The following is a 24,341-nucleotide window of genomic DNA, read 5'->3' as shown; positions in this document are numbered from 1 at the left end:
CAGTATAATGTGGATAAATGTGAGGCTATCCACTTTGGTGGCAAGAACAGGAAGGCAGATTATTATCTGAATGATGTGAGATTAGGAAAAGGGGAGGTGCAACGAGACCTGGGTGTGCTTTTACATCAGTCATTGAAAGTAAGCATGCAGGTACAGCAGGCAGTGAAGAAAGCTAATGGCATGTTGGCCTTCATTGCGAGAGGATTTGAGTTTAGGAGCAAGGAGGTCCTACTGTAGTTTTACAGGGCTCTGGTGAGACTGCAACTGGTGTATTGTGTGCAATTTTGGTCTCCTAATTTGAGGAAGGACATTATTGCTATTGAGGAAGTGCAGCATAGCTTCACCAGGTTAATTCCCGGGATAGCGGGACTGACATATGATGAAAGAATGGGTTGACTGGGCTTATATTCACTGGAATTTACAAGGACGAGAGGAGATCTTATACAAACATATAAAATTCTTAAAGGATTGGACAGGCTAGATGCAGAAAAGATTTTCCCGATGTTCGGTGCATCGAGAACCAGGGGTCACAGTTTAAGAATAAGGGGCAGGCCATTTAGAACTGAAAAAATTCTTCACCCAGAGAGGTGTGAATCTGTGGAATTCTCTGCCACAGAAGGCAGGGAGGCCAATTTGCTGGATGTTTTCAAGAGAGAGTTACAGTAGATTTAGCGTAGGGCTAATGGAACCAAGGGATATGGGGAAAAAGCATGAACGAGGTACTGAATTTAGATGATCAGCCATGATCATATTGAATGCAGGTGCTGGCTCAAAGGGCCGAATGGCCTACTCCTGCACCTATTTTCTATGTTTTCTAATCAAGATCTATGTTTATCTTGCAAACATATTGAATTTAAATTGATGAGTTTGTTAAAAATGCTCCATTGCGTTATACCTGTAGAACAATAAATTGATACAAAAGTTAACTACATCCCATCCCATCAGAAATTCACATCTCATGAGAACTTTCATCTTTCCAAAAAACAAGATGTTACACAAACCAAATGAATTTTAGACCGTTGGTTTTCTAGATGGTCAGGATTGCAATTCTTGTATCATGACAGACTCTTGTAGTCTCCCAGTATCTACAAAACCATAAACCACCAAGGCAGAAATTTACTAACTTTAAAATAAATCTTTATGGAAGTTTATTATTATCTCATGCAGCAATAAAATCACATTTTGAGAATCTTCTTCAAGGATTTGCAATACAGCATTTAAGATGCCATATCTGGACAGTATGATAGTTAAAGAGTTAGTACTGATGTTAGACATCTCCAGTGACCCAGTTTCAATTCTAACCCTGGGTAATGACTGAATGAAGTTTGCACGTTCACCCTGTGACTACGCAAGTTTCCCCTGAATGGGCTCAATTCCTCCCACACCCCAAAGATCTGCTGGTGGTAGGTTAACTCGCTACTGTGAATGAATAATCATGCAGAAAGTACCTTGAAGCAGCTTTATAAAATTTAGATGGAACAGAACATTTTAAATGAAAGCTCGAATTTCACTTCAATACTCATCAGTTGTACTTGATAAACTTAATTGGAAGAATCTCAACAGATAGCCCTTATATGGAAATTAGAGATTTAGAACGTTATACGAGCCAAATAGGACTATCCCCAAAAGGCCAACTTGCGCATCGTGGACATGGTGGGCCGAAGGACCTGTTTGCATGCTGCATAACTCTGATTCTATGACCCTTACTTCAAGAGTACAGGTATCATAGAAACATAGAAAATAGGCGCAGGAGTAGGCCATTCGGCCATTCGAGTCTGCACTGCCATTCAATATGATCATGGCTGATCATCCAACAGTATCCTGTACCTGCCTTCTCTCCATACCCCCTGATCTCTTTAGCCACAAGGGCCACATCTAACTCCCTCTTAAATATAGCTAATGAACTGGCCTCAACTACCTTCTGTGGCAGAGAATTGCACAGATTCACCGCTCTCTGTGTAAAAAATGATATTCTCAACTTGGTCCTCAAAGACTTCCCCCTTATCCTTAAACTGTGACCCCTTGTTCTGGACTTCCCCAACATCGGGAATAATCTTCCTGCATCTAGCCTGTCCAACCCCTTAAGAATTTTGTAACTTTCTATAAGATCCCCCCTCAATCTTCTAAATTCTAACGAGTACAAGTCGAGTCTATCCAGTCTTTCTTACCCAGGAATCAGTCTGGTGAACCTTCTCTGTACTCCCTCTATGGCAAGAATGTCTTTCCTCAGATTAGGAGACCAAAACTGTACGCAATACTCCAGGTGTGGTCTCACCAAGACCCTGTACAACTGCAGTAGAACCTCCCTGCTCTTATACTCAAATCCTTTTGCTATGAATGCTAACATACCATTCGCTTTCTTCAATGCCTGCTGCACCTGCATGTCTACTTTCAATGACTGGTGTACCATGACACCCAGGTCTCGTTGTATTTCCCCTTTTCCTAATCGGCCACCATTCAGATAATAGTCTACTTTCCTGTTTTTGCCACCAAATTGAATAACCTCACATTTATCCACATTATACTGCATTTGCCATGCATTTGCCCACTCACCCAACCTATCCAAGTCACCTTGCAGCCTCCTAGCATCCTCCTCACAGCTAACACTGCCCCCCAGCTTCGTGTCATCCGCAAACTTAGAGATGTTGCATTCAATTCCCTCATCCAGATCATTAATATATATTGTAAATAGCTGGGGTCCCAGCACCGAGCCTTGCGGTACCCCACTAGTCACTGCCTGCCTTTCTGAAAAGGACCTGTTTACTCCTACTATTTGCTCTATATCAATCTGTATAGTTGTAATTTTACCACTGCGATTCCCCAATTACTGCATTAGATAATAATGCTTAATTATTATTAGATATTATAGTTCTTCCCTTTAAATCACCAGCGAGAAAAATATCTATAGAAAAATATAATTAATTCTAATGGAATGCCCCAAGCAGAACTTATTACCCATCCATTACCTTATGTACAAATTAACTTCCTAGTTTCTCTTAATTGTGGAACCTCTGACACAGGTGTGTTTTTACATTACAGGTACACAACCTTTTATCCGAAAGCTTTGGGACCAGACACTTCTCGGATTTCGGAATTTTTCGGGTTTCGGAATGGAAGATTTTTAGCGTAGATTAGGTAGGTAGCGCGGGCGGCTTGAAAAGTCTGGAGCGGCTGCCTCCTCCCCGGAGACCGGGGAATCATTGTAAATCATTGCTTAAATGTTAGTCAGTTAGTTTGGAGGGATTTTATGTGGGGGGGGGGGGGGTTAAGGGGGAAACTTTAATTCTTAGTCCCCTTCCTGGTCGGAGAGGCGGGGAGTGGGCAATGCCTTACCGGGTCGCCGTGCAGTAAGCTCCGGAGCGCTGTGGCCGCCGACTCCCAACATCGCGGAGCTGGGGCTGCGGGCGTCCGGCCGCGGGCGGCGCCGGTTGGAGCTCCGACCCCGGCAACCCTACCCCTGGCTGCGCGGCGCTCCAAATCCAGCGCGGCCCGCGGCCGGATGCCCGCAGCCCCAGCTCCGCGATGTTGGGAGTCGGCGGCCACAGCGCTCCGGAGCTTACCGCACGGCGACCCGGTAAGGCATTGCCCGCTCCCCGCCTCTCCGACCAGGTAGGGGACTAAGAATTAAAGTTTCCCCCTTCACATAAAAGCCCTCCAAACTAACTGACTAACATTTAAGCAATGATTTACAGATGTTTAAGTGTCTCCCCGGTCTCCGGGGAGGAGGCAGCCACTACAGTAGTACAGACCTGGGTTGACCGTGGGTTGTTTCGGGTCAAGTTTGGTGCCAAACGCGAGCTTTGGTGTGCAGACGACATCCTGGAAAAAATGTCCGGTTTACGGAGCTTTTCGGTTTCTGGAACTCCGGATAAAAGGTTGTGCACCTGTATTACCAACCTGAAAACATTGAAACCAATGCAAAGTTCAACTACAAAACAAATTAAAATAGTTAATTAATAAGTTAAACCAGTATTTACCTCCCAAGAAGTAAATTGATAGCTGTGGCCTCAGTGTTGGGATAACGTTCTTTAAATGAGTATTCAGGAGAAGGCAGTAAAAAATCTCTAGATGGTAACATTTCTTCAGATTCGGGCAAATTATGAAAGAGTTTTCCCGAAGGATATTGATGTATTCTTAAGTGAGGGAAAAAAGGGATGTAGAGAACAACTGTTTATAACTGCGAAATACTGCATTACTTAATCACATGAGCTTGAAAACATCAAGTGGGGTGGCCAGCATTTAGAAACTAAAAGTGAGAAATATATTCATAATCATAACAAATATTCACCTCAAAAAGTGTGCACAATTCGATGACTTGCAGGTGAACAACCTTATGACAGGTCCATCATGGAAATATTTAGCAAATCTAATGGACTAGGGCTATTCTCTTAAAGTATGTTATTTCACATAATTCAAAGTATTGTAGTCTGTTAAACAAATTGTAATTATTTGCTATGCTCTGTGTGATGCCCAGATGTCAGACAATTTTTAAACAGTTTTCACTTTCAGACATTTTCTTAATCCACAAATATGAGTTAATAGTGAACAAATAATAAAGGATGTTAAAGCAGCAATCTCATTCAAGGGCTCAAATAACATTGCAAATAGCAAATTATCATAACATAAATTATTATCATTGATAAATCCCTTGATGTCATCATTATTTAGTACATTGAGCAGACGATGCACAGTTTCACTTTATTTTCAGATGTTTAATTCTCATTCTCTTCACCACAGGGTGCCGGGGAGATGGCTGCCCTGCCGGCAGTCTGTTTGTTTTTGCATCTTTTTGTTATTTTTAGCGTTTGTTAAAAGTTTGTTTTAATGTACTTCGGTTTGTTTTATGTGGGGGGAGGGGATCGGGGGAAACGTTTTTTCAAGTTCCTACCTTCCCGGAGATGTGGTCAATTTTCGGGTCATATCCTCCGGGCTCTGCAGCCTACCATCACTGGAGCTGGAGGTCTCCTCGGACTATCGTGAGCCCCATCACGGGGCACAAACTCAACTTCGAAGCGGATCCCTTGCCTGGGATCGCTCCCACCGTGGCCTGCAGACTTACCATCAAGGGCTTGCAGTCTCGGGAGAGGCTAATCCGGAACTCCAACGCCGCGGGAGGTTCGACCAGCCCCAACGTAAGGTTCGATCACCCGGCGCTGGGGAGCTGACAACCCCCCGATGCAGGAGCTGAATGCCTCGACGCAGAGGGCCAGAACGCCTCCGGCTACGGGAGTCAAGACCATCCCGTCAAGAAGCCCAGGACCACGGAAGAACAATAGGAAGGACTTGAACTTTATTTCGCCTTCCATCACAGTGAGGAATGTGTAGGAGTCACTATGGTGGATATTAATGTTAAAATCTGTTTTTGAGTATATTGCTTTTAATTGTATGACTGATCTGGCCGGTGAAATTCCTCGTATGTTGCAAAACATACTTGACGAATAAATTCTGATTCTGATTAATCTTTGGCAGGTGTCATCGTTGAAATTGATGATTTAGCAAGTTTGGGTGGTGGATTTAAAAGGGATATTAATTCTCACGGTTTAATGATAATGAATGATACAGCCAAAAGCTTAAATGATCATTTGTAATGGAAACTGGAAAGCAAGTTGATGTATTTTATCAATAAACACAAATACAACCACCGGGTGGCGCCTGTAATAGCTGCCTTGCCAACAGTCTGACTTGTCCTTTTCCTTCTTTTAGTATGTGTTAAATGGATGTTTTAGTGTTCTTTAGCTTGTTTTATGTGTGGGGAGCGGGGGAGGGGGTTGGGGAAACTTGTTTTTACCTCTTACCTTTTTTTTTTTTACCTCTTACCTTGACGTAGATGCAATTTGTTTCCCGTATTGTATCTCCGTCTGCACTGCGGCCTAACATCATGCAGTTGGACGCCTCTGCTGGGGACGTACTTTGGGAGCTTCGGGAGCCTGCAGGGCCTCGTGGAGCTCGCGGTCCCTAGTTAAGGACCGACTTCGGGAGTCAGCTTTATTGCCTTCCATCACAGTGAGGAATGTGGGGAATTGCTGTGGTGGATGTTTATGTTAACTTTTATGTAGTTGTGTGTCTTGTTGCTTTTTTTAGTATGGCTGTATTGTAAATCGAATATCACTGTACCTTAATTGGTGCACATTGCAAAATTAGACCTATAAACCTTAGAATATTTTACCAAATAATGTCTATTAACATCACTGGTCTCTGTAAATTTCTCTACTCCTCTGACCAATTTAAAAAACTTAAAACACTATTTTTCCACTCACATTTGCAAAAAACAGACTTTTCATTTAATATAAAACAAATTAACAATCAAACTGCCTTTCCATAGAAATTATACTTGGAGCTTATTTAAAGATTAATTTCATCAGTCATGGATGAAAGGAAATGAGTAATAGTATATCGGAATAAATGCTGAACATGAATGCTGTGCAATGCAGAAGCATTTTTCTTCCCTGTCTGCATGAATGCCCCACTATCTGCAGAGATCCCATATTGTAACCAAATCATTGAAAATGGTACAACATGAATTGGATTTTTGAGGAAAATACAACAAAGAAGAAATAATTTCAATTCAAACCAATCATACCGAACAAGATGCTCTATCTACATTAGTCCCACCTGCCCATGTTTGGCCAATATCCCTCTGAAGTTTTCCTTTCCATGTACCTGGCCAAATTTCTTTAAAATGTTGATATAATACCTGCCTCAATCAACTACCTCCTCTGGCAGCTTGTTCCACATGCCTACCACCTTCTGTGTGAAGTAGTTGCCCCTCAGGTTCCTATTAAATATTTCCTCTCTCACTTTAAACTCGTGCTCTGGTCTTGATTACCCTACACTGGGTAAAATACTCTGTGCATTCACCCTTTCTATTCTCCTCATGATCTTATATACTTCCATAAGATCACCCCTCTGCCTCTTGCACTTCGAGGAATAAAGTCCAAGCCTGCCAAGCCTCTCCCAATAACTCAGGCCCGCAAGTCCTTCCAATATCTCCATAAATCATGTCTTCACTCTTTTCAGCTTAATAACATCCTTCTTATGGCAGGGTGACCAAAATTAAACATAATATTCCAAAACACAATCACCAACATCTTATACAACTGTAATGTAACAAGTTAAATTAGATACTGAATACCCTGACTGATGAAGGCCAATGTTCTGTAAGTCTTCTTGGCCACCCAATCTACCTGTGATGTCACTTTCAAGTATCAATGTACCAGCACTCCAAGATCCCTCTACAACACTCCCCAGAGCCCTGCCATTCACTGAGTAGGTCCTGCCCTGGCTTGACTTCCCAAAATGCCCACCTGCCCAATTGATCAAGATCCTGCTTCAATGTTTGACAATCATCTTCGCTATCGACAATACCATCCACTTTAGTGTCATCTATAAACTTACTAATTATGTCTTCTACATACTCATTCAAATCTTTGATGGGCTACCTTATGAAATGCCTTGCTGAAGGCATTGATTATATTTATTAAGGCACAGAAAAGGGTTTTGCAACCGCTCAGAGTTTTATCAAGCTTACTTTGATTGTGGTACATCCATAGGATGACATTGAGGTGAGGAAGGAACATCCATTAATCCGGATACACCATCGGGAACAGTTTTCATTGCCGAAACCACCATCGCATTTCGCAATTTGCTACCTCGGTCTAATAGAACTGCAAAGAAAAATATTAATTGAGTGCACAACTGCAAGAATTCTCTACTACTATAACAATATGAATTTACATCAAAACCCTTTCTACGTGAAACTTCAAAGTGCTTAGTCGATAATGTTTGTTTTTGATTATGCTATATAAGTACGTGAACCTAAACAACTGTAAACACAGGAGTCTTCCTTGAAAGCTGCACCCTCTCAGTAGTTTTCCCATCACTGCAGGGCTTGAAATTAATGGTTGCCCGGGTGCCAATGGCGACCTAAAGTCCCGCGCGGGCAACCTAAAAGCTGTGCCATTTTGCCTGGCTTGGCAAGCACCCGGGACACCTATCGTTCAACTCTGAGCAGGGCCCCCCCTTTCTATCTCTCTCTCTCTCTCTCTCTATCACTCTCCGTCTCCGCCCGCCATCCGTATCCGTGTCCGTGCCCGGGCTGCCGATTCTCCGTCCTCTGCTTTCCGCCCGCTCCTCATCCGCCGGCACGGCCGACCGCCTTGCACATGCGCACTGCCACAGCCTGAACATCCTCCCCCTGCACATGCGCACAACCACGACCAGCACATCATCGGCCGTGGTTATGCGCATGTGCCGCCATGCACATGTGCACTGCCATGACAACTGGTCGGCGGCGGGGATTTCTCCCTCCCTTTGCATTGTGGGAGATGTGGCCGCCATTGCTGTCCGGTCGCCGCCTTGCCGCGACCATTGAAAACCAACGCAGAATCACTCCCTGGAGCTGGAGTAACTCCCTGGAGTAACTCTTGCTTCTTGGTTTCCTGGTCCTTCAAAAATATGCCAAATGGAATTTAAACTGGTGGACCCTCCACCACCAAACTCCAAATTCTGAAAAATAACAGCCTACTGCACTTTATCTGTTTATTTATTGTGTTTATATATGGTCTATGCTATATAGAGACACTGCACTTTTATCTCCTGTTCTGTATTATGTTTACATATTCTGTTGTGAATTTCATTGTCCTATCTGGAACACATGACAATAAAACTATCTTGACTTGACTTGGACATGCAAAAAAGGGTTCATGGGGAAAAAAGAGCTATCTTAAATTTAGTTGCTATCTTAAATTTGGTTGGGTAACTATGGTAGGGTGAAGATTATTCCATGCTTTAATTGTGCCGTGGAACTCCATGGAGCAGCCAGCATCTCTGGATAGAAGAAATTGAGTGATGTTTCAGGTAGAGACCTATCTTTAGATTTCCTCTGGTTTTAGTGTTTTTAGTTTAATTTAAAGATACAGCGTGGAAACAGGCCCTTCAGCCCACGCCGACCACCGATCACCCGTATACTAGCGCTGTCCCACACATTAGCCACGTAAGTCAAGAGTCAGGTCTCTCACGTCCCAGTTAGAACAATGAAATCCTTACTTGCAGCAGCACAACAGAATATGTAAACATAGTACTCTGTAAACAATGTTATAAATGTGAAAACAATGTATATTTATTTATATATATGTGTGTGTGTGTATATATATATATATATGTGTGTGTGTGTGTATATATATATGTGTGTGTGTGTATATATATGTGTGTGTGTGTGTATATATATATAGGCACACACACACACAATTCCCTCCTGTGATTAACAAATTTCTAACGTATAGTATCGTGTGTGTAGGCAGGAACTGCAGATGCTGGTTTAAACTGAAGATAGACACAAACAGCTGGAGTAACTCAACAGGTCAGACAGAATCTCTGGACAAAAAGGAAAATATTACGTTTTGGGTTGGGTCTGAAAAAGGTTCCTGCACACCTTTGGAATGTGGAAGGAAACAAGAGCACCCGGAGAAAACCCATGCAATCAAAGGGAAAAGGAGCAAACTCCATACAGACAGCACCCATATTCAGGATCAATTCCGGGTCTCTGGCACTTTTAGGCAGCAACTTTATGGCCAATGTACTGCCCCATAGTCTTGAACTGAATTAAAACATACAGTAGCTGTAAAGGGGGACATAGCATCACTTAGAGATTTAAGACAGAAAATGGATAGTTTCTTTTTTTTAGTAACCAAAGTTATCAACGTATAATTTTTTGTGTGTTGGAAAACAAAATATAGTGGCACAGCTGGTGGACTTGCTGCCTCACACGCCAGAGATCTGTGTTCGATCCTGTCCTCGGGCACTGTCTGTGTTGAATTTGCACATTCTCCCTGCAAGCATGTGGGTTTCCTCCCACATCCCAAAGACGCATTGGCTTTGTAGGTTAACTTGTCTCTGTAAAATTGCCCCTAATGTGTAGGGAGTGGGTGAGGAAAGTGGGATAACACAACTTGTGCGAATGGGTAGATACAAATGCTGTAGAAACTCAGAGGGTGAGGCAGCATCTATGGAGCGAAGGTATAGGCGACGTTTCGGGTTGAGATCCTTCTTCAGACTGATGTGAGGGTGGGGGGTGGGGTGGGGGCGGGAAGAAGAAAGGAAGAGGCGGAGACAGTGGGCTGAGGGAGAGCTGGGAAGGGGAGGAGAAAGCAGGGACTACCTGAAATTGGAAAAGTCAATGTTCATTCCGTTGGGGTGTAAACTGCCCAAGCAAAATATGAGGTGCTGCTGCTCCAATTTACAGTGGGCCATGGAGGAGGCCCAGGGCAGAAAGGTCGGATTCGGAATGGGTGGGGTAGTTGAAATGCTGAGCCACCGGGAGATCAGGTTGGTTATTGAGAACCGAGCAGAGGTTTTGGGCGATCGCTTGGTCTCACCTATGTAGAGCAGCTGACACCTTGAGCAGCGGATGCAATAGATGAGGTTGGAGGAGGTGCAGGTGAACCTCTGCCGCACCTGGAAAGACTGCTTGGGTCCTTGAATGGAGTCAAGGGGGGAGGTAAAGTGACAAGTGTAGCATTTCCTGTGGTTGCAAGGGAAAGTGCCAGAAGAAAGGGTGGTTGGGTGGGAAGGGACGAATTGACCAGGGAGTTACGAAGGGAGCGGTCTCTGCGGAAAGCCAACAGGGGAGGAGAAGGGAAGATGCGGCCAGTGGTGGGATCCCGTTGGTAGACAGAAAAAGCTGGAGAAAAGCAGCGGATGAGGCTGTGGGAGAGCTGGGAATGGGAGGGGAATGAGGGAGAAAACAAGGACTACCTGAAATTGGAGAAGCCAATGTTCATACAGCTGGGGTGTAAACTACTCGTGAAATATGAGGTGATGTTCCTCCAATTTGCGGTGGGCCTCACTCTGGCAATGGAGGAGGCCCAGGACAGAAAGGTCGGAATCGGAATGGGAGGGGGAGTTGAAGTGCTGAGCCACCGGGAGATCAGGTTGGTTATTGCGAACTGAGTGGAGGTGTTGTGCGAAGTGATCGTCAAGCCTGCGCTTGATCTCATCGAGGTTGATCATAGGCTGAATAATCCAACCACATTTTTGTTTGGAAGTGGAAAGAAATAATAGAAATTACATTCATTGCAATGTGTAAAAAGAGTTGAGATACTGTATATACTGTATTATAATTTTGCTGCATGTCATTGTGGTATATATCATGTCTTGATTGGTGAATATGTTAAGTTTGTGACTTTATTTGAAGTAGAAATAATATGTGAATGCTTCATTTAGCATAATTCCGACTGGTAACTACACATTTTGTCTGAGCACATTATCGCACACGTCATGCAAGCTGTCTTAAATGACCACCTAAACTGTCATTTGGCAACCTAAAAAGCTGCCTAGGTTGCCCGGCTGACAACAGAGAAAAAGAGTTAAGTGAGAGTCCTGCACTGATATTCCTTTTGCACTGTGGCATAGTGCTCAAAATATTAACAAGGTGTAAAATATATCAGGTATTCAAAAGGAAACATATGCAAGAAATTATATGGATCTGAGGAACAATAATATGCTCCATAATACTGTAGAATAAATGAATGCTGTAAGTGAGGTGACAACATGCAAGAACAGTGATCAATATTGCTCATTGTTAGGGGAAAGTGGCAAAAATGACTGTAAAGGAAATTAATGGTCAGGAAGGGCGACCCATGTACAATATTTAAGGGACTGAGGCAACGCGAGGCTGAGAGAAGGTGAAATTTTGGGCTTTGTGGAACTCAATATGGCGGGATTTGATAAATAGATGGTAATATTTTTATTTCTGATACCAGTTAGTGGGCGGTCATTTTAACACCAACTCTCCCCTACCCAACAAACTCTTGCACACCAAGTTAAAAATAGTATAAATTGTGAATTGTAAATCACTGGTCAGAACAATTGCAGGTTACACCCATCCCCAAAAGTTTATCCATCAAATTTAACTGCAACCAACTCAGCAAAGGTTCTCACACAGCATATTTACACATTACAAACAATAAATTTAAAGGTGGTATCCAAACAAATTAAGAAGAACAGACAAACATTTTTTTATAAAGCCCACAGTTATATGACAACATTTCTGTTCAACTACAATAAATCCTCTTACCACATAAGGTCTATATCCTAATATGCTTTGCCTATTCAAGTGCCTGTCCAAATTTTAATCACAGTGACCATATCTAACCCCACAATCTCCTTTTACAGCAGGTTCCACATAACAACCACTCGGTATACATATAAAATAGCTGGAGGGGTAGGCCATTCTGCTCTTCGAGCCAGCACCGCCATTCAATATGATCATGGTTGATCATCTAAAATCAGTACCCCGTTCCTGCTTTTTCCCCAATATCCATTGATTCCGTTAGCCCTAAGAGCTAAATCTAAATCTCTCTTGAAAACGTCCAGTGAATTGGCCTCCACTACCTTCTGTGCCAGAGTATTCCACAGATTCACCTCTCTCTGGGAGAAAAAGTTTTTCCTTATCTCAGGCCTAAATGGCCTACCCATTATTCTTAAACGGCGATCCCTAGTTCTGGACTCCCCAACATGGCGAACATTTTTCCTGTCTGTCCAATCTCTTAAGAATGTTATATGTTTCTAGAAGATCCCCTCTCAACCTTCTAAACTCCAGTGAATACAAGCCCAATCGACCCATTCCCACCAAAAAAATTCCCCTCAAATCCGCACTGAAATTCTTTCCTCTCACCTTAAACCTATGTACTCTTGTTTTTAATACCCCTATCATGGAAGAAAATATATTCTGACCATGTATCCTACCTTTGCACCTTATAATTTAATACCTCTTTCAGATCACCCCTCAGCGTCCATCATTCCAGGGAAAGCAAGCTCTGGTATACCCCACATTGATCGCACGATCTTCCATGTTCTACTCTTTGTAGAGTACAGATGCAAAGTACTCATTTAGTACCTTGCTTAAAATAAGATTTCATGTTAGCAACTTACCCGAAATCAGATTTTTAGTACTCTGGCTCTTTGATGACAGTACATGTTTATCTGTCCTCTTGCTGCCAGTGGCAAATGTCACAGCAGGGGCCAAAGGAGCCGTGTTCAGCAGTTCCTTAGCTTCAGATGTACCAGTCTTTGTGGAACTTCTTGCATTTTCCTGGAAGTACAAATGATCTCTTCCTCTGAGAGGCAGGTGAGAAAAACACAAAGAGCCAAAAATTATTTCTCCTCGCATTAGTTTTCTGATGAACTGTGCCCCAAAGGCAAGCCTTCTAAATGTAATTATCTACAAAAACGGTAATCAAGGCATAATCTAACACAATCCAAAAAAAGTTTCCTCATGACCTTCTACTTACTTAACCTCTTATTGCTAACACCCATGTCTTAATTTCTTTACATCTTCCTTTGTGAAGTTTGCATCTATTAAATTTCCCTTTGATTTCACTTCACATCTGCCATCATCTCAATTCAACTGGCTTCTTTCACAATTGAGCTTAGATGATGAAGGGAGCTGCTACTTCAATCCATCTAGGCTCAATGTTGTTGAATCTCTGGCTGAACACATTTCTCCACCTTATTATTCTCAAAATTCACATTCTGGCCCTGTGTCTGTCTAATTAAAAAAATTAAGGAGGCATAAGAATTGTTTTCAAAGCAGATACAATAGAAATGCATGCTGCTGTGAACATAGGGAAGAAACACATTATTTCATGCAAAATGTATACAAAATATAAAATCAAGATTTATTTTGATGATACCTTGGAGTATTAGAAGCACTACTTGACAGGGACTCCTTTCCACTTAAGCTGGTTAAGGATGATTTGCGAGGAGCAGAAAGTTCAACGAGATTCTCTAAAGATCCTGCTCTTGAAGTATGCGCCATGACAGGACTTTGAACTGTGATTCCACCATCCATACTTGTGTCAGTAGTTGGATTAGAACTGCCACTATCACACGTGTCAGTCAGCGACTCCACAGCAAGTGAAACCTTCAAATCATTTCAACAACAACACAAGTGAACGTAAATGGTCAGCAAATGTAACACATAATATTTTTGTTGCACACTGTAGGGAATGAAATAACAGATGAATAATGCACTAAAGTAGACATGCACACTTTAAAAGTCTTTCACATTTTTCATTCAATGTTTTGCAGCCAATGAAATACTTCATGAAGTGAAACCACAAGCATGAATATTTTTTTTTAATCCACTTGATGGAGATGAAGCTTTGGGTTAACATCTTGCCCCCCCCAAAAAAACTACAACAGGGAAGCATGTCCTCAGCAGTATGATGGAATTGCAGTTTTGATTTTTATGCTCAAGTCACATCCTGACTCGGGAATGGATGTTGCCAAATGATCCACAAATGACACTATAGGCCAACATATTTTACTTCCCTCAAAAACAAATCACTTTTAGGTATTACTCTGTCTGAATTTTTTCCCCTTTATTATACTGGTGACAATATCTGAAAACTACTCGGTTCAAACTGCATTGTGGAATCATACATATTTACAGCACAAAAGGAGAGGTCTAGATATCCAAGAACTCTACATATAGCCTTATCGATTATGAGATTCTACTGCTTCCGCAGGTATCGCTTCCAGAATCCTTACTTTGCTTTTGCTCTTTTTAAAGATGCTGTGACTGAGTCACTCTCTTCAGGAAGCAAGTTCCAAACCCTCATCACAATTTGGGTCAAAACAATTTTCCCCAACTCTTCACCACCGCTTCTACTTGTAACTGGTTATTCTGTAAAGGGGAGTGGGCCTTTCCTGTTTACTCTGTTTAGGCCTCTGTTTTAAATACCTTGATTAAAACATACCCTTTACATTTTTTTGTCCTCTCACCACCCATCTGTTTGGAAACAACCCCAGCTAAGCAAATTCAAGCACACTCGATGCTCTGATAGGCAATGATGGTTGCAATAAACATCAATTCACATTTGCATGAGATAACATGTGACACCATAATAATTTATTCATCTTCCACCAAACTGGTTGCCCGTGTACTTGGCTTTGCTATAATGCACTATTTCATTACACTAATTGGATATAACATGATTTATGAAATAGGGAATACCATCTGTTTTTTTGTGCGGGTCCAAATTAGTTATACAGTGTGTTTGATTGGGAAAGGATCTGTCCATCTTGAGTTTAATTGGGAATTAGAGTACCACTTAAAAGTTACTTTGGAAATCAGCAAGCAGAAAAAAGTATTGGGAAAAAAAAGATTGTTTGCGCGGTTATTTCCTGAATTAAATAAATAATCATGAAATTTTATTTGCCAAGTAAGGACAAACTTTAATACCACATTTCTTAATCAAACGTACCAAGGCAAATAGCATTTCTAACCTGTAGTTCTCCAAGTTTCTCCGAGGTAGGTGAAATCATTGTGAAAAATCCACTAATTTCATACGTGGATGATAGTTGTGAAATTCCATTTATTTGAACTCGACCAATGGGAAGATGGTCAGCCTTTGTCAACACTTCCAATACCAGCACTCCCATATCTATCATATTAAAAAGATGAAAAAAAAAACTTTGTAAATATAAAACTAGTTTTAGCAGTTGCGCTACTGGACAAACATTAATCGAGAAATGAAAAATACACATCTGCATGTGCAAGAGTAGCTGATCTCTGGGAACATCAAAACCTACAACCTCGGACACCACTGTTTACACCTCATGCTGCCTCAGGAAAGCAGCCAACACAATGAAGACCTTTTCCACTCCAATCATTCCTTATTCTCCCTGCTCCCGTTGGGCAGAAGATACAGAAGTTTGAAAGTGAGTACCACCAGACTAATGAACAGCATCTTCCCCTCTGTTATCAGGTTTCTGAAAGGTCCTTCCATAAGATATTGGTACATTCCCCATTCTCCAACCTACCGCATTGTGGACAATGGAAGATTCCCTTGGTACTGCTTTGCTCCAATGCTAAGAACTGTATCCGGTACTCTTTCTCTTCATTTTACCTTATGCACTTGAGTTTGGATTGATTGTATTTGTGTATATTATCTGATTTGATTTTATAGCACACAAACAAAAGCTCTTCACTGTGGCCTTGGTAATATGACAATAAGCCTAAACTATTCCCACTTAGAAATACACAAGCTTATTGTATAAATTACAGAAGGTGACGAGTCAATGTGGGAAGATCAATTGACCAAATGTTGCCAGCACAGCCTTGCTCTCAACATCAGTAAAACCACGGAACTGATTTGCAGTCTGAAGAAGGGTTCTGACCCGAAACATCACATATCCATATTCTCCAAGGATGCTGCCTGAGCCACTGAGTTACTTCAGCATATTGTCCATCCAAGGAACTGAATGCTGTCTTTAGAAGAAGGCCAAAGATCCACAAATCTCTCTTTATCAACAGGACGGCGGTGGAGAGACAAAAAAAAAAAAATTTCTGGGCATGCATATCTCCGAAGTTCTATCCTTGACCCAGCACGTTAACGCAATCATAAAGAAAGCCTCTACTTCCTTTGAAGATTGAGGAAATTTCGGCATGTCAACAAATACGCTCTTGAACATCTATAGGTGTATAGTAGAGAGCATATTGACCTAGTTCAGCAAAATTAAATGCCCAAGAATGAAGTCTGTAAAAAGTGTGAAAGCTGCCCAATCCATCAAGGGTACTGATTTCCCCACCATCTAAGGAAACCTCAGGAGTCACTGCCTCAAAAAGGCAGCCAGCATCATCAAAAGACCCACACCACCATGTCCTTGCTCTCATTTCACTCCTGCCATCGGAAAGAAGATACGAGTCTGAAAACTGTAGGAAAACTGAAAACTTGCAGATATAGTTAAATAAAATTAATAATATTGGAAACTAACCTGCAAGGTAAGAAGTGAACTGTCTTGGTCCACAGCGAACAGCATATCGAGCAGTAGTTTTCACAGATTTTGGTTCAGAATGCGAAGAATCTCTTGGGTGAAACAAAGTGCCATTGGAAGTTTCACCCCACCAGCGCAGTCTAACAAGAGGGGCTACTGGTGGTTTGAGAATGATCCACAGGATTTTACTGACCGTTATCCTTAGAAAACATCGAATCTGACCGTCAACCAGCGGTGGCAGACTTGTAGATGGTAGGACGTCACTTATTCCTGTAAACATAATTAATGTTATGGTGTCTGTCTCATAGTGTTATCAGTTGCATACAAAAAATATCAGTTGCATACAAAATATTATCAGTAATAATCAACATATTAAATAATTTCAAATTGAAGATATTATCTCCCACAAGCTTAAACCTTTGGCAGTTGAAAATATCACATGGCAAGTACCATACGGTAAAATACTACTGGTTGCAGATTAATTGATGCTGAGGAGCAGTGAAAGATGAATTATGAATGTCATAATGTTAAAATATTTATATATGCAACTGTCCTGAAGTCATTTTATGACCATGTTGATCATCATTTTGGAGAAAGTAGGAAAATTAACCAAGAGCAATGAACAAGTTTTACATTGTACTTAGAATGAAACAAAAATGTGATGAATGGACAAGAATTAATAAGCACATTTTCCATCCTGCAATATGTGCTTCTTATTAATGTGCTAATAATATTAGACACGTGTTGTTCAGCAAACAAAATAAGATAGTGGAACAGACAGAAACGTAGCAGGCAAAATGCAACACAGGAAAATATGAGGGTATATTGTACATCTTAATAAGAATGGTAACACAATCCAAACAAAGAAACAAGTCCTCTCTAACGTTGCCCTACATACATTTTCATGTTATGTTACTAAAACTATTTAAATATAAATGTGCTGAAATCAAAGGAATAAATCATTAAAATGTTAAAATTCTTAGCTGTCAGGAAGCACTTTTGGAGAAACAAATATTGGGCATTGTGTAAATGAAAAAAAAAATTAAGTGTTACAGAAGTAATATGGTTATCACTGAGAATTCTAATCTATGAATAGACAGAATAAGACAAATTAACATAGAACAGTACAGCACAGGAACAGGCTCTTTAGCCCATAACATCTGTGCCAAACATGCTGCCAAAATACGATTCATGTCTCCTCATTCCCTGCATCTATCTAAAACCCTCTGAAATGCTACTACCTGTATCATATTTCCAACACCATCACCCCAGGCAGTACATTCCAGGCACCCATCACATTCTGTGTAAAAAAAAAATTGCCCCGCACCTGCCTTTAATCTATGACCTCTAATCTTTGACATTTCCACCCTGGGAAAACGGTTCGGACTGCCTAGGACACAAAGTGCTGGAGTAATTCAACAGGTCAGGCAATATGAAGAACGTGGATGGTTGACTATCTGGGTCGAGACCCTTCTTCAGACTCGACCCTAAACTTCACCTATCCCTGTTCCCCAAAGATGCTGCCCGACTAGCTGAGTTACTCCAGCATTTTATGTCATTTTGTGTATTACCAGCATCTGAAGTTCCTTGTTTCTATATTCTGACTGTCTACCCTATCTATTATTATTAATTAGCTACTCTCATAATTTCATATACTTCCATCAAGTATCCCTTCAGCTTCTGACACTCCAGAAAAAACAATACAAGTTTGTCCAACCCCTCCTTATAACTAGTACCCCAATATCTAGGCAGCAAACCTCTTCAGCACCCTCTCCTAAGCCTCCACATCCTTCCTGTTATGTGGTGACCAGAACTGCATGCAGTACTCCAACTGTGGCCTAACCAAAGTCTTATAGAGTTACATTATGATTTCATGATGCTTATACCCTCTGTAGGGAGTGCAGAGACGGTTCACCAGACTGATTCCTGGGATGTCAGGACTGTCTTATGAAGAAAGACTGGATAGACTTGGTTTATACTCTCTAGAATTTAAGAGATTGAGAGGGGATCTTATAGAAACTTACAAAATTCTTAAGGGGTTGGACAGGCTAGATGCAGGAAGAATGTTCCCGATGTTAGGGAAGTCCAGGACAAGGGGTCACAGCTTAAGGATAAGGGGGAAATCCTTTAAAACCGAGATGAGAAGAAATTTTTTTCACACAGAGAGTGGTGAATCTCTGGAACTCTCTGCCACAGAGGGTAGTTGAGGCCAGTTCATTGGCTATATTTAAGAGGGGGTTAGATGTGGCCCTTGTGGCTAAGGGGATCAGGGGGTATGGAGAGAAGGCAGGTACGGGATACTGAGTTGGATGATCAGCCATGATCATATTGAATGGCGGTGCAGGCTCGAAGGGCCGAATGGCCTACTCCTGCACCTAATTTCTATGTTTCTATACTTAATATTCCGACTAATGAAGGCAAGTACCTCACACAACTTCATTACCACCCTATTTGTGTTGCCGCTTTCGTGGAGCTATGGGCCTAGCCCGCAAGATCCCTCAGCACATCAATGCTGTTAAGTCTTAAAATCAACTGTATATCTTCCCCTTACATTTGAACTCCCAAAGTGCAACACCTCACGCTTGCTCGGATTAAATGATCTATAATCCATTGTATACTTTGACAGCCCTCCTCACTGTCTACAACTCTGGCAATCTTGGTGTCATCTGCAAACTTACTAACTGACCATGCACATTTATGTCAAAGTAATTTATATATATCATAAACAACAGAGGTCCCAGCACAGCTGTGACAATATGAACAAATTTATAGATACAACATGCTTTTCCAGAACCAATGTTGAAGAACCCAACATGAAAATTGTTAAGGGGCCTTTTGAGGCCAAAGCAACTGTAATGTGATAGAATTTTACATTAGGCTATTACTCTATTAATCTAAACAAAGAAAGCTACAAAGGTATGACATATGCAATTATACGTGGCCACTATGAAACAGCATCCAGAGTATTGCATGCAGATTTGTCTTCTTAGGTAATAAAAAAAGGATTTACCTGCCACAGAAGAAACAGATGAAATTCATCAAACCAATTCCTGAATAGGCAGGATTGCATTTCAAAGAGAGATTGAATAGACTCTCCATGAAAGTCCTTAGATTTCAAGTTCGTTCAAGTTCATATTTATTGCCACATGCACCAATTAAGGTACAGTGGAATCTGATTTACCATGCAGCCATACAAACAAAAGAACACAATACACAATAGAATATAACATGAACATCCACCACAGTGGAATCAACATTCATCACTATGGTGGAAGGCAATAACTTTGTCAGTCCTCCTTTGTTCATCCGTGGTTGGGGGCATGAACCATCCGCTGTTGCCGCTACGGATGGCCCGATGTACAGGCCCTCTCGTCGGGATGCTCGAAACTCCAACGTCAGGACGGATTGACACTCCGCGGCTTGGAGGTCTGGAATTGGCCGCTTCCCACCGGAGACCGGGGCTTCATGATGTTATAGGCTGCAAGCCGGCAGTCGGAGCTCTTCTCCAGCGATCCCCGGCAAGGGATCCCAGGTTCCGGGATGGAAAGTCCACGCCGCGCAAGAAGCTCCGCAGACCACGTCTTCAGGTTGTCGTAGTCTGCGGGCCAGCGATCGGAGCACTTCTTCTGGAGCATGCTGCTGAAGCTCTGGACCCGACTACAGGAAAGGCCACACCAATCCAAGCTGTTAAGCCGCGAGGGAAGGCTAAATGCAACTTGAAAAGTCGCATTCAACTGAGGTAAATTTCCCCCAATTCCCGCCCCCCACCACACTAAAACACACTTTTAGATACACTAAAAACAAAAATAAAGTGGAAAGGACAAACAGCTGCTGGCGAGGGTCGCGGCGCCACCCATCTTTCAGAGGAATGAGAGCCCACCTCACATACTTACAAAATTCTTACAGGACTCTACAGGGTGAATGGAGGTTGTTTTCCCTGGGAGCCGAATTCAAATATTGTCTATTGTATTCTGCGCTCCTTAAGTGATCTATTTTATATTGGCAATACCAAACATCGACTAGGTTTTGGCTAACACTTGTCTACTCTGTCTACCAAGGCATGCTGGATCTCCTATTTGCCAATCATTTTAATTCCCCTTCCCACACTGGCCTTTTTGGCATGGCCTCCTCCATTGGGTTATAAGGCCACACGCAGACTGGAGGAACAGCACTTCATATTCCACCTGGGTCGCTTGCAATCCAGATGAAGGCAAGTACCTCAAATAGAAACATAGAAAATAGGTGCAGGAGTAGGCCATTCGGCTCTTCAAGCCTGCACCGCCATTCAATATGATCATGGCTGATCATCCAACTCAGTATCCCGTACCTGCCTTCTCACCATACACAAACCCCTAAACCACAAGGGCCACATCTAACTCCCTCTTAAATATAGCCAATAAACTGGCCTCAACTACCTACTGGCAGAGAATTCCAGAGATTCACCACTCTCTGTGTGAAAAATGTTTTTCTCATCTCGGTCCTAAAAGATTTCCCCCTTATCCTTAAACTGTGACCCCTTGTACTGGACTTCCCCAACATCGGGAACAATCTTCCTGCATCTAGTCTGTCCAACCCCTTAATAATAATAATGATAATAAATTTTATTTATGGGCGCCTTTCAAGAGTCTCAAGGACACCTTACAAAATTTAAAATGCACAGATGAAAAGGGACGGCACGTGGGGCTAAGGATAGGCAGAGGTGAAGAGATGGGTCTTGATGCGGGACTGGAAGATGGTGAGGGACACGGAATTGCGGATCAGTTGGGGGAGGGAGTTCCAGAGCCTGGGAGCTGCCCTGGAGAAGGCTCTGTCCCAAAACTGCGGAGGTTGGACGTGGATGGAGAGGAGACCGGCTGATGTGGATCTGAGGGACCGTGAGGGTTGGTAGGGGGAGAGGAGGTCAGTGAGATATGGGGGGGCCAGATGGTGGAGGGCTTTGTAGGTGAGGATCAGGATTTTGTAGGTGATCCGGTGGGAGATGGGAAGCCAGTGAAGATGGGATGGGAAGCCAGTGAAGTTGTTTGAGGACTTGTTTGAGGACTGGAGTGATGTGATGCCAGGATTTGGTATGGGTGATGAGTCGGGCGGCTTAAGACTCTTGTACGTTTCTATAAGATCCCCCCTCAATCTTGTAAATTCTAGCGAGTACAAATTCAGTCTATCCAGTCTTTGTTCATTTGGAAGTCCTGACATCCCAGGAATCAGTCTGGTGAACCTTCTCTGTACTCCTCAGATGTTTTTCCTCAGATTAGGAGACCAAAACTGTATGCAATACTCCAGGTGTGGTCTCACCAATACTTAAATCCTTTTGCTATGAATGCTAACATACCTTTCGCTTTCTTCACTGCCTGCTGCACCTGCTTTCAATGTTTTCAAGAGAGAGTTAGATTTAGCTCTTAATGCTAAAGGAATCAAGGGATATGGGGAGAATGTGTAGGAAAGAACTGCAGATATGGGGAGAAAGCAGGAACTGGCTATAGGGTGATTTCACGAAAGGTCACTGGAGCGTAGATCCGCACCAACGTGACCAAAAATCTCAAGTGGAGGACATGCTAGACATCCGGTACATGTTAGTGGATGGGAAAACACGCACTTTCCCACACGTTAAAAACATAGAAAACGGCCAAGTTTTGATCTGCAATTTATTGTGCTGGTCGGGGTGACCGTGAGGCACAGCTACCTAGATTTACAATAAAAATAAAAGATAAAAACTAAGGTAAATTAAAGAGGGAGCTGAAGGTGCCAATCTAGCGGAAGTGAACAGCGGACATTTGCCGTGGAGATTTAAAGGTCCAAAATATCGGGAATTATCGCGTTTTCTCGCTGAATTTCATCAAAAGTAAGTCAATAATGCCTCAGCTCCCTCTTTAATTTACCTTAGTTTCTATCTTTTTTTTAAATTGTAAATCTAGGTAGCTGTGCCTCACGGTCACCCCGACCGGCACAATAAATTGCAGATCAAAACTTGGCCGTTTTCTATGTTTTTAACATAATCTGGCACAATAACACAATCTGGCACAATAAATTGCAGATCAAAACCTGGCCGTTTTCTATGTTTTTAACGGGTGGGAAAGTGCGTGTTTTCCCATCCACTAACATGTACCGGATGTCTAGCATGTCCTCCACTTGAGATTTTCGGTCACGTGGGTGCGGATCTGCGCTCCAGTGACCTTTCGTGAAATCACCCTATTGATTATGGATGATCAGGCATGATCATATTGAATGGCAGTCTGGCTCGAAGGGCCGAATGGCCTACACCTGCATATTCTATGTTTCTATGTGTAAGAAGGAGCTGCAGATGCTGGTTTAAATCTCTGGAGAGAGGAATGGGTGGCGTTTCGGGTCTGAAGAAGGGTCTCGACCCGAAACGTCACCCACCCATTCCTTCTCTCCAGAGATGCTGCCTGTCCCGCTGAGTTACTCCAGCTTTTCGTGTCTATCTTCTATGTTTGACATACATTAATTCACAAGGCCTAAAGAATCAATGGTTAAACACACACTAAAAGGGGAAACGTGTAAGAATGACCTGCAGGTGCTGGTTTAGTAAACCGAAGATAGAGTAACTCATCGGGTCAGCTCCGCTCTGTGATCTTTGGGCAGCATCTCAGTAATTGGTGACATTTCAGGTCGAGATCCTTCTCCAGAAAGGGGGAAATCCGCACTTACGCTTCTTTTTCTTTCCCAGTTTTGCAGTTTTTGGTTTCCTGGTTTTCATTGTTGCTCCGTGGTTTTCCAGTGCATGTCGATGATTGGAATAGTTTGAACCTGGTTGCCCGCGCACTCCGGGTGGGTTGCGGAAGGACGGTGGCCGCTCTGCACGCCGGGACAGCGGAGGACCAACAGCCGCCAGCGATCTGTGTACAAAACGAGCTCCCGGGCAACGGACTCGGCTTTCAAACGCGCCGCGTGCCAGCCAGCCCGCCAGCCGCGCGCGGGTTACCAGAGGATGACGGATACCCAGCAACGAGCGTCCAATACGACAACGGAGGACCAGTAACTGGCGTCCAATGGGTTGACAGAGGACCAGAAACTGACGTCCAATAGCATGACCAGTAATTACCGTCCAATGGGATGACGGAGCACCAGGAACTGTCGTCCAATGGGATGAGGATCAGCGACCAGCGTCCAATGGGATGAGGGAGCACCAGGAACTGTCGTCCAATGGGATGAGGATCAGCGACCAGCGTCCAATGGGATGAGGGAGGACCAGCGACGGGTATCCAATGAGATGACGGAGGACCAGCGAAGATCGTCCAATGGAATGAGGGAGGACCAGCGACGGGTATCCAATGAGATGAGGGAGGACCAGCGACGGGTATCCAATGAGATGAGGGAGGACCAGCGAGGATCGTCCAATGGGAGGTCCTGTAACTGGTATCCAATGGGATACCGGAAGACCAGAGACGAGCGTCCAATGGGATACCGGAGGAACGGGACGAGCGGCCAATGGGATGCCGGAGGACCAGCAAAGCAAGGAGGCGGGGGTTTTGGGGAGAACAGTTGACGTTTCGCGACAAAGACTGTTGATCGGAACTGAAGGAATGGGCAGCGCGTTTCACCAG

The 24,341-nt window shown here is 42.9% G+C and overlaps 1 protein-coding gene across 1 annotated transcript in view; it reads right to left on the bottom strand.

Moving 5' to 3' along the window:
- Positions 1-23,901, bottom strand: part of c2cd3 (C2 domain containing 3 centriole elongation regulator) — a 107,692-nt gene extending 83,791 nt beyond the window's left edge. The window contains exons 1-7 of the mRNA XM_055636571.1: positions 23,446-23,901; positions 16,780-17,049; positions 15,289-15,446; positions 13,692-13,921; positions 12,931-13,115; positions 7,529-7,664; positions 3,978-4,133 (exon numbers count right to left, since the gene is read on the bottom strand). Of these exons, the coding sequence (XP_055492546.1) occupies positions 3,978-4,133; positions 7,529-7,664; positions 12,931-13,115; positions 13,692-13,921; positions 15,289-15,446; positions 16,780-17,049; positions 23,446-23,494 (1,184 nt within the window). The 5' untranslated portion in view covers positions 23,495-23,901. The remainder of the gene's footprint in view (positions 1-3,977; positions 4,134-7,528; positions 7,665-12,930; positions 13,116-13,691; positions 13,922-15,288; positions 15,447-16,779; positions 17,050-23,445) is intronic.
- Positions 23,902-24,341: the final 440 nt, after the last annotated feature.

Source organism: Leucoraja erinacea, chromosome 6, assembly GCF_028641065.1.
Source record: "Leucoraja erinacea ecotype New England chromosome 6, Leri_hhj_1, whole genome shotgun sequence".
Classification (NCBI taxonomy): Eukaryota; Metazoa; Chordata; class Chondrichthyes; order Rajiformes; family Rajidae; genus Leucoraja; species Leucoraja erinaceus.
Note: the sequence above shows the minus strand (reverse complement) of the source record. Positions and strands in the feature narration are given on the sequence as shown.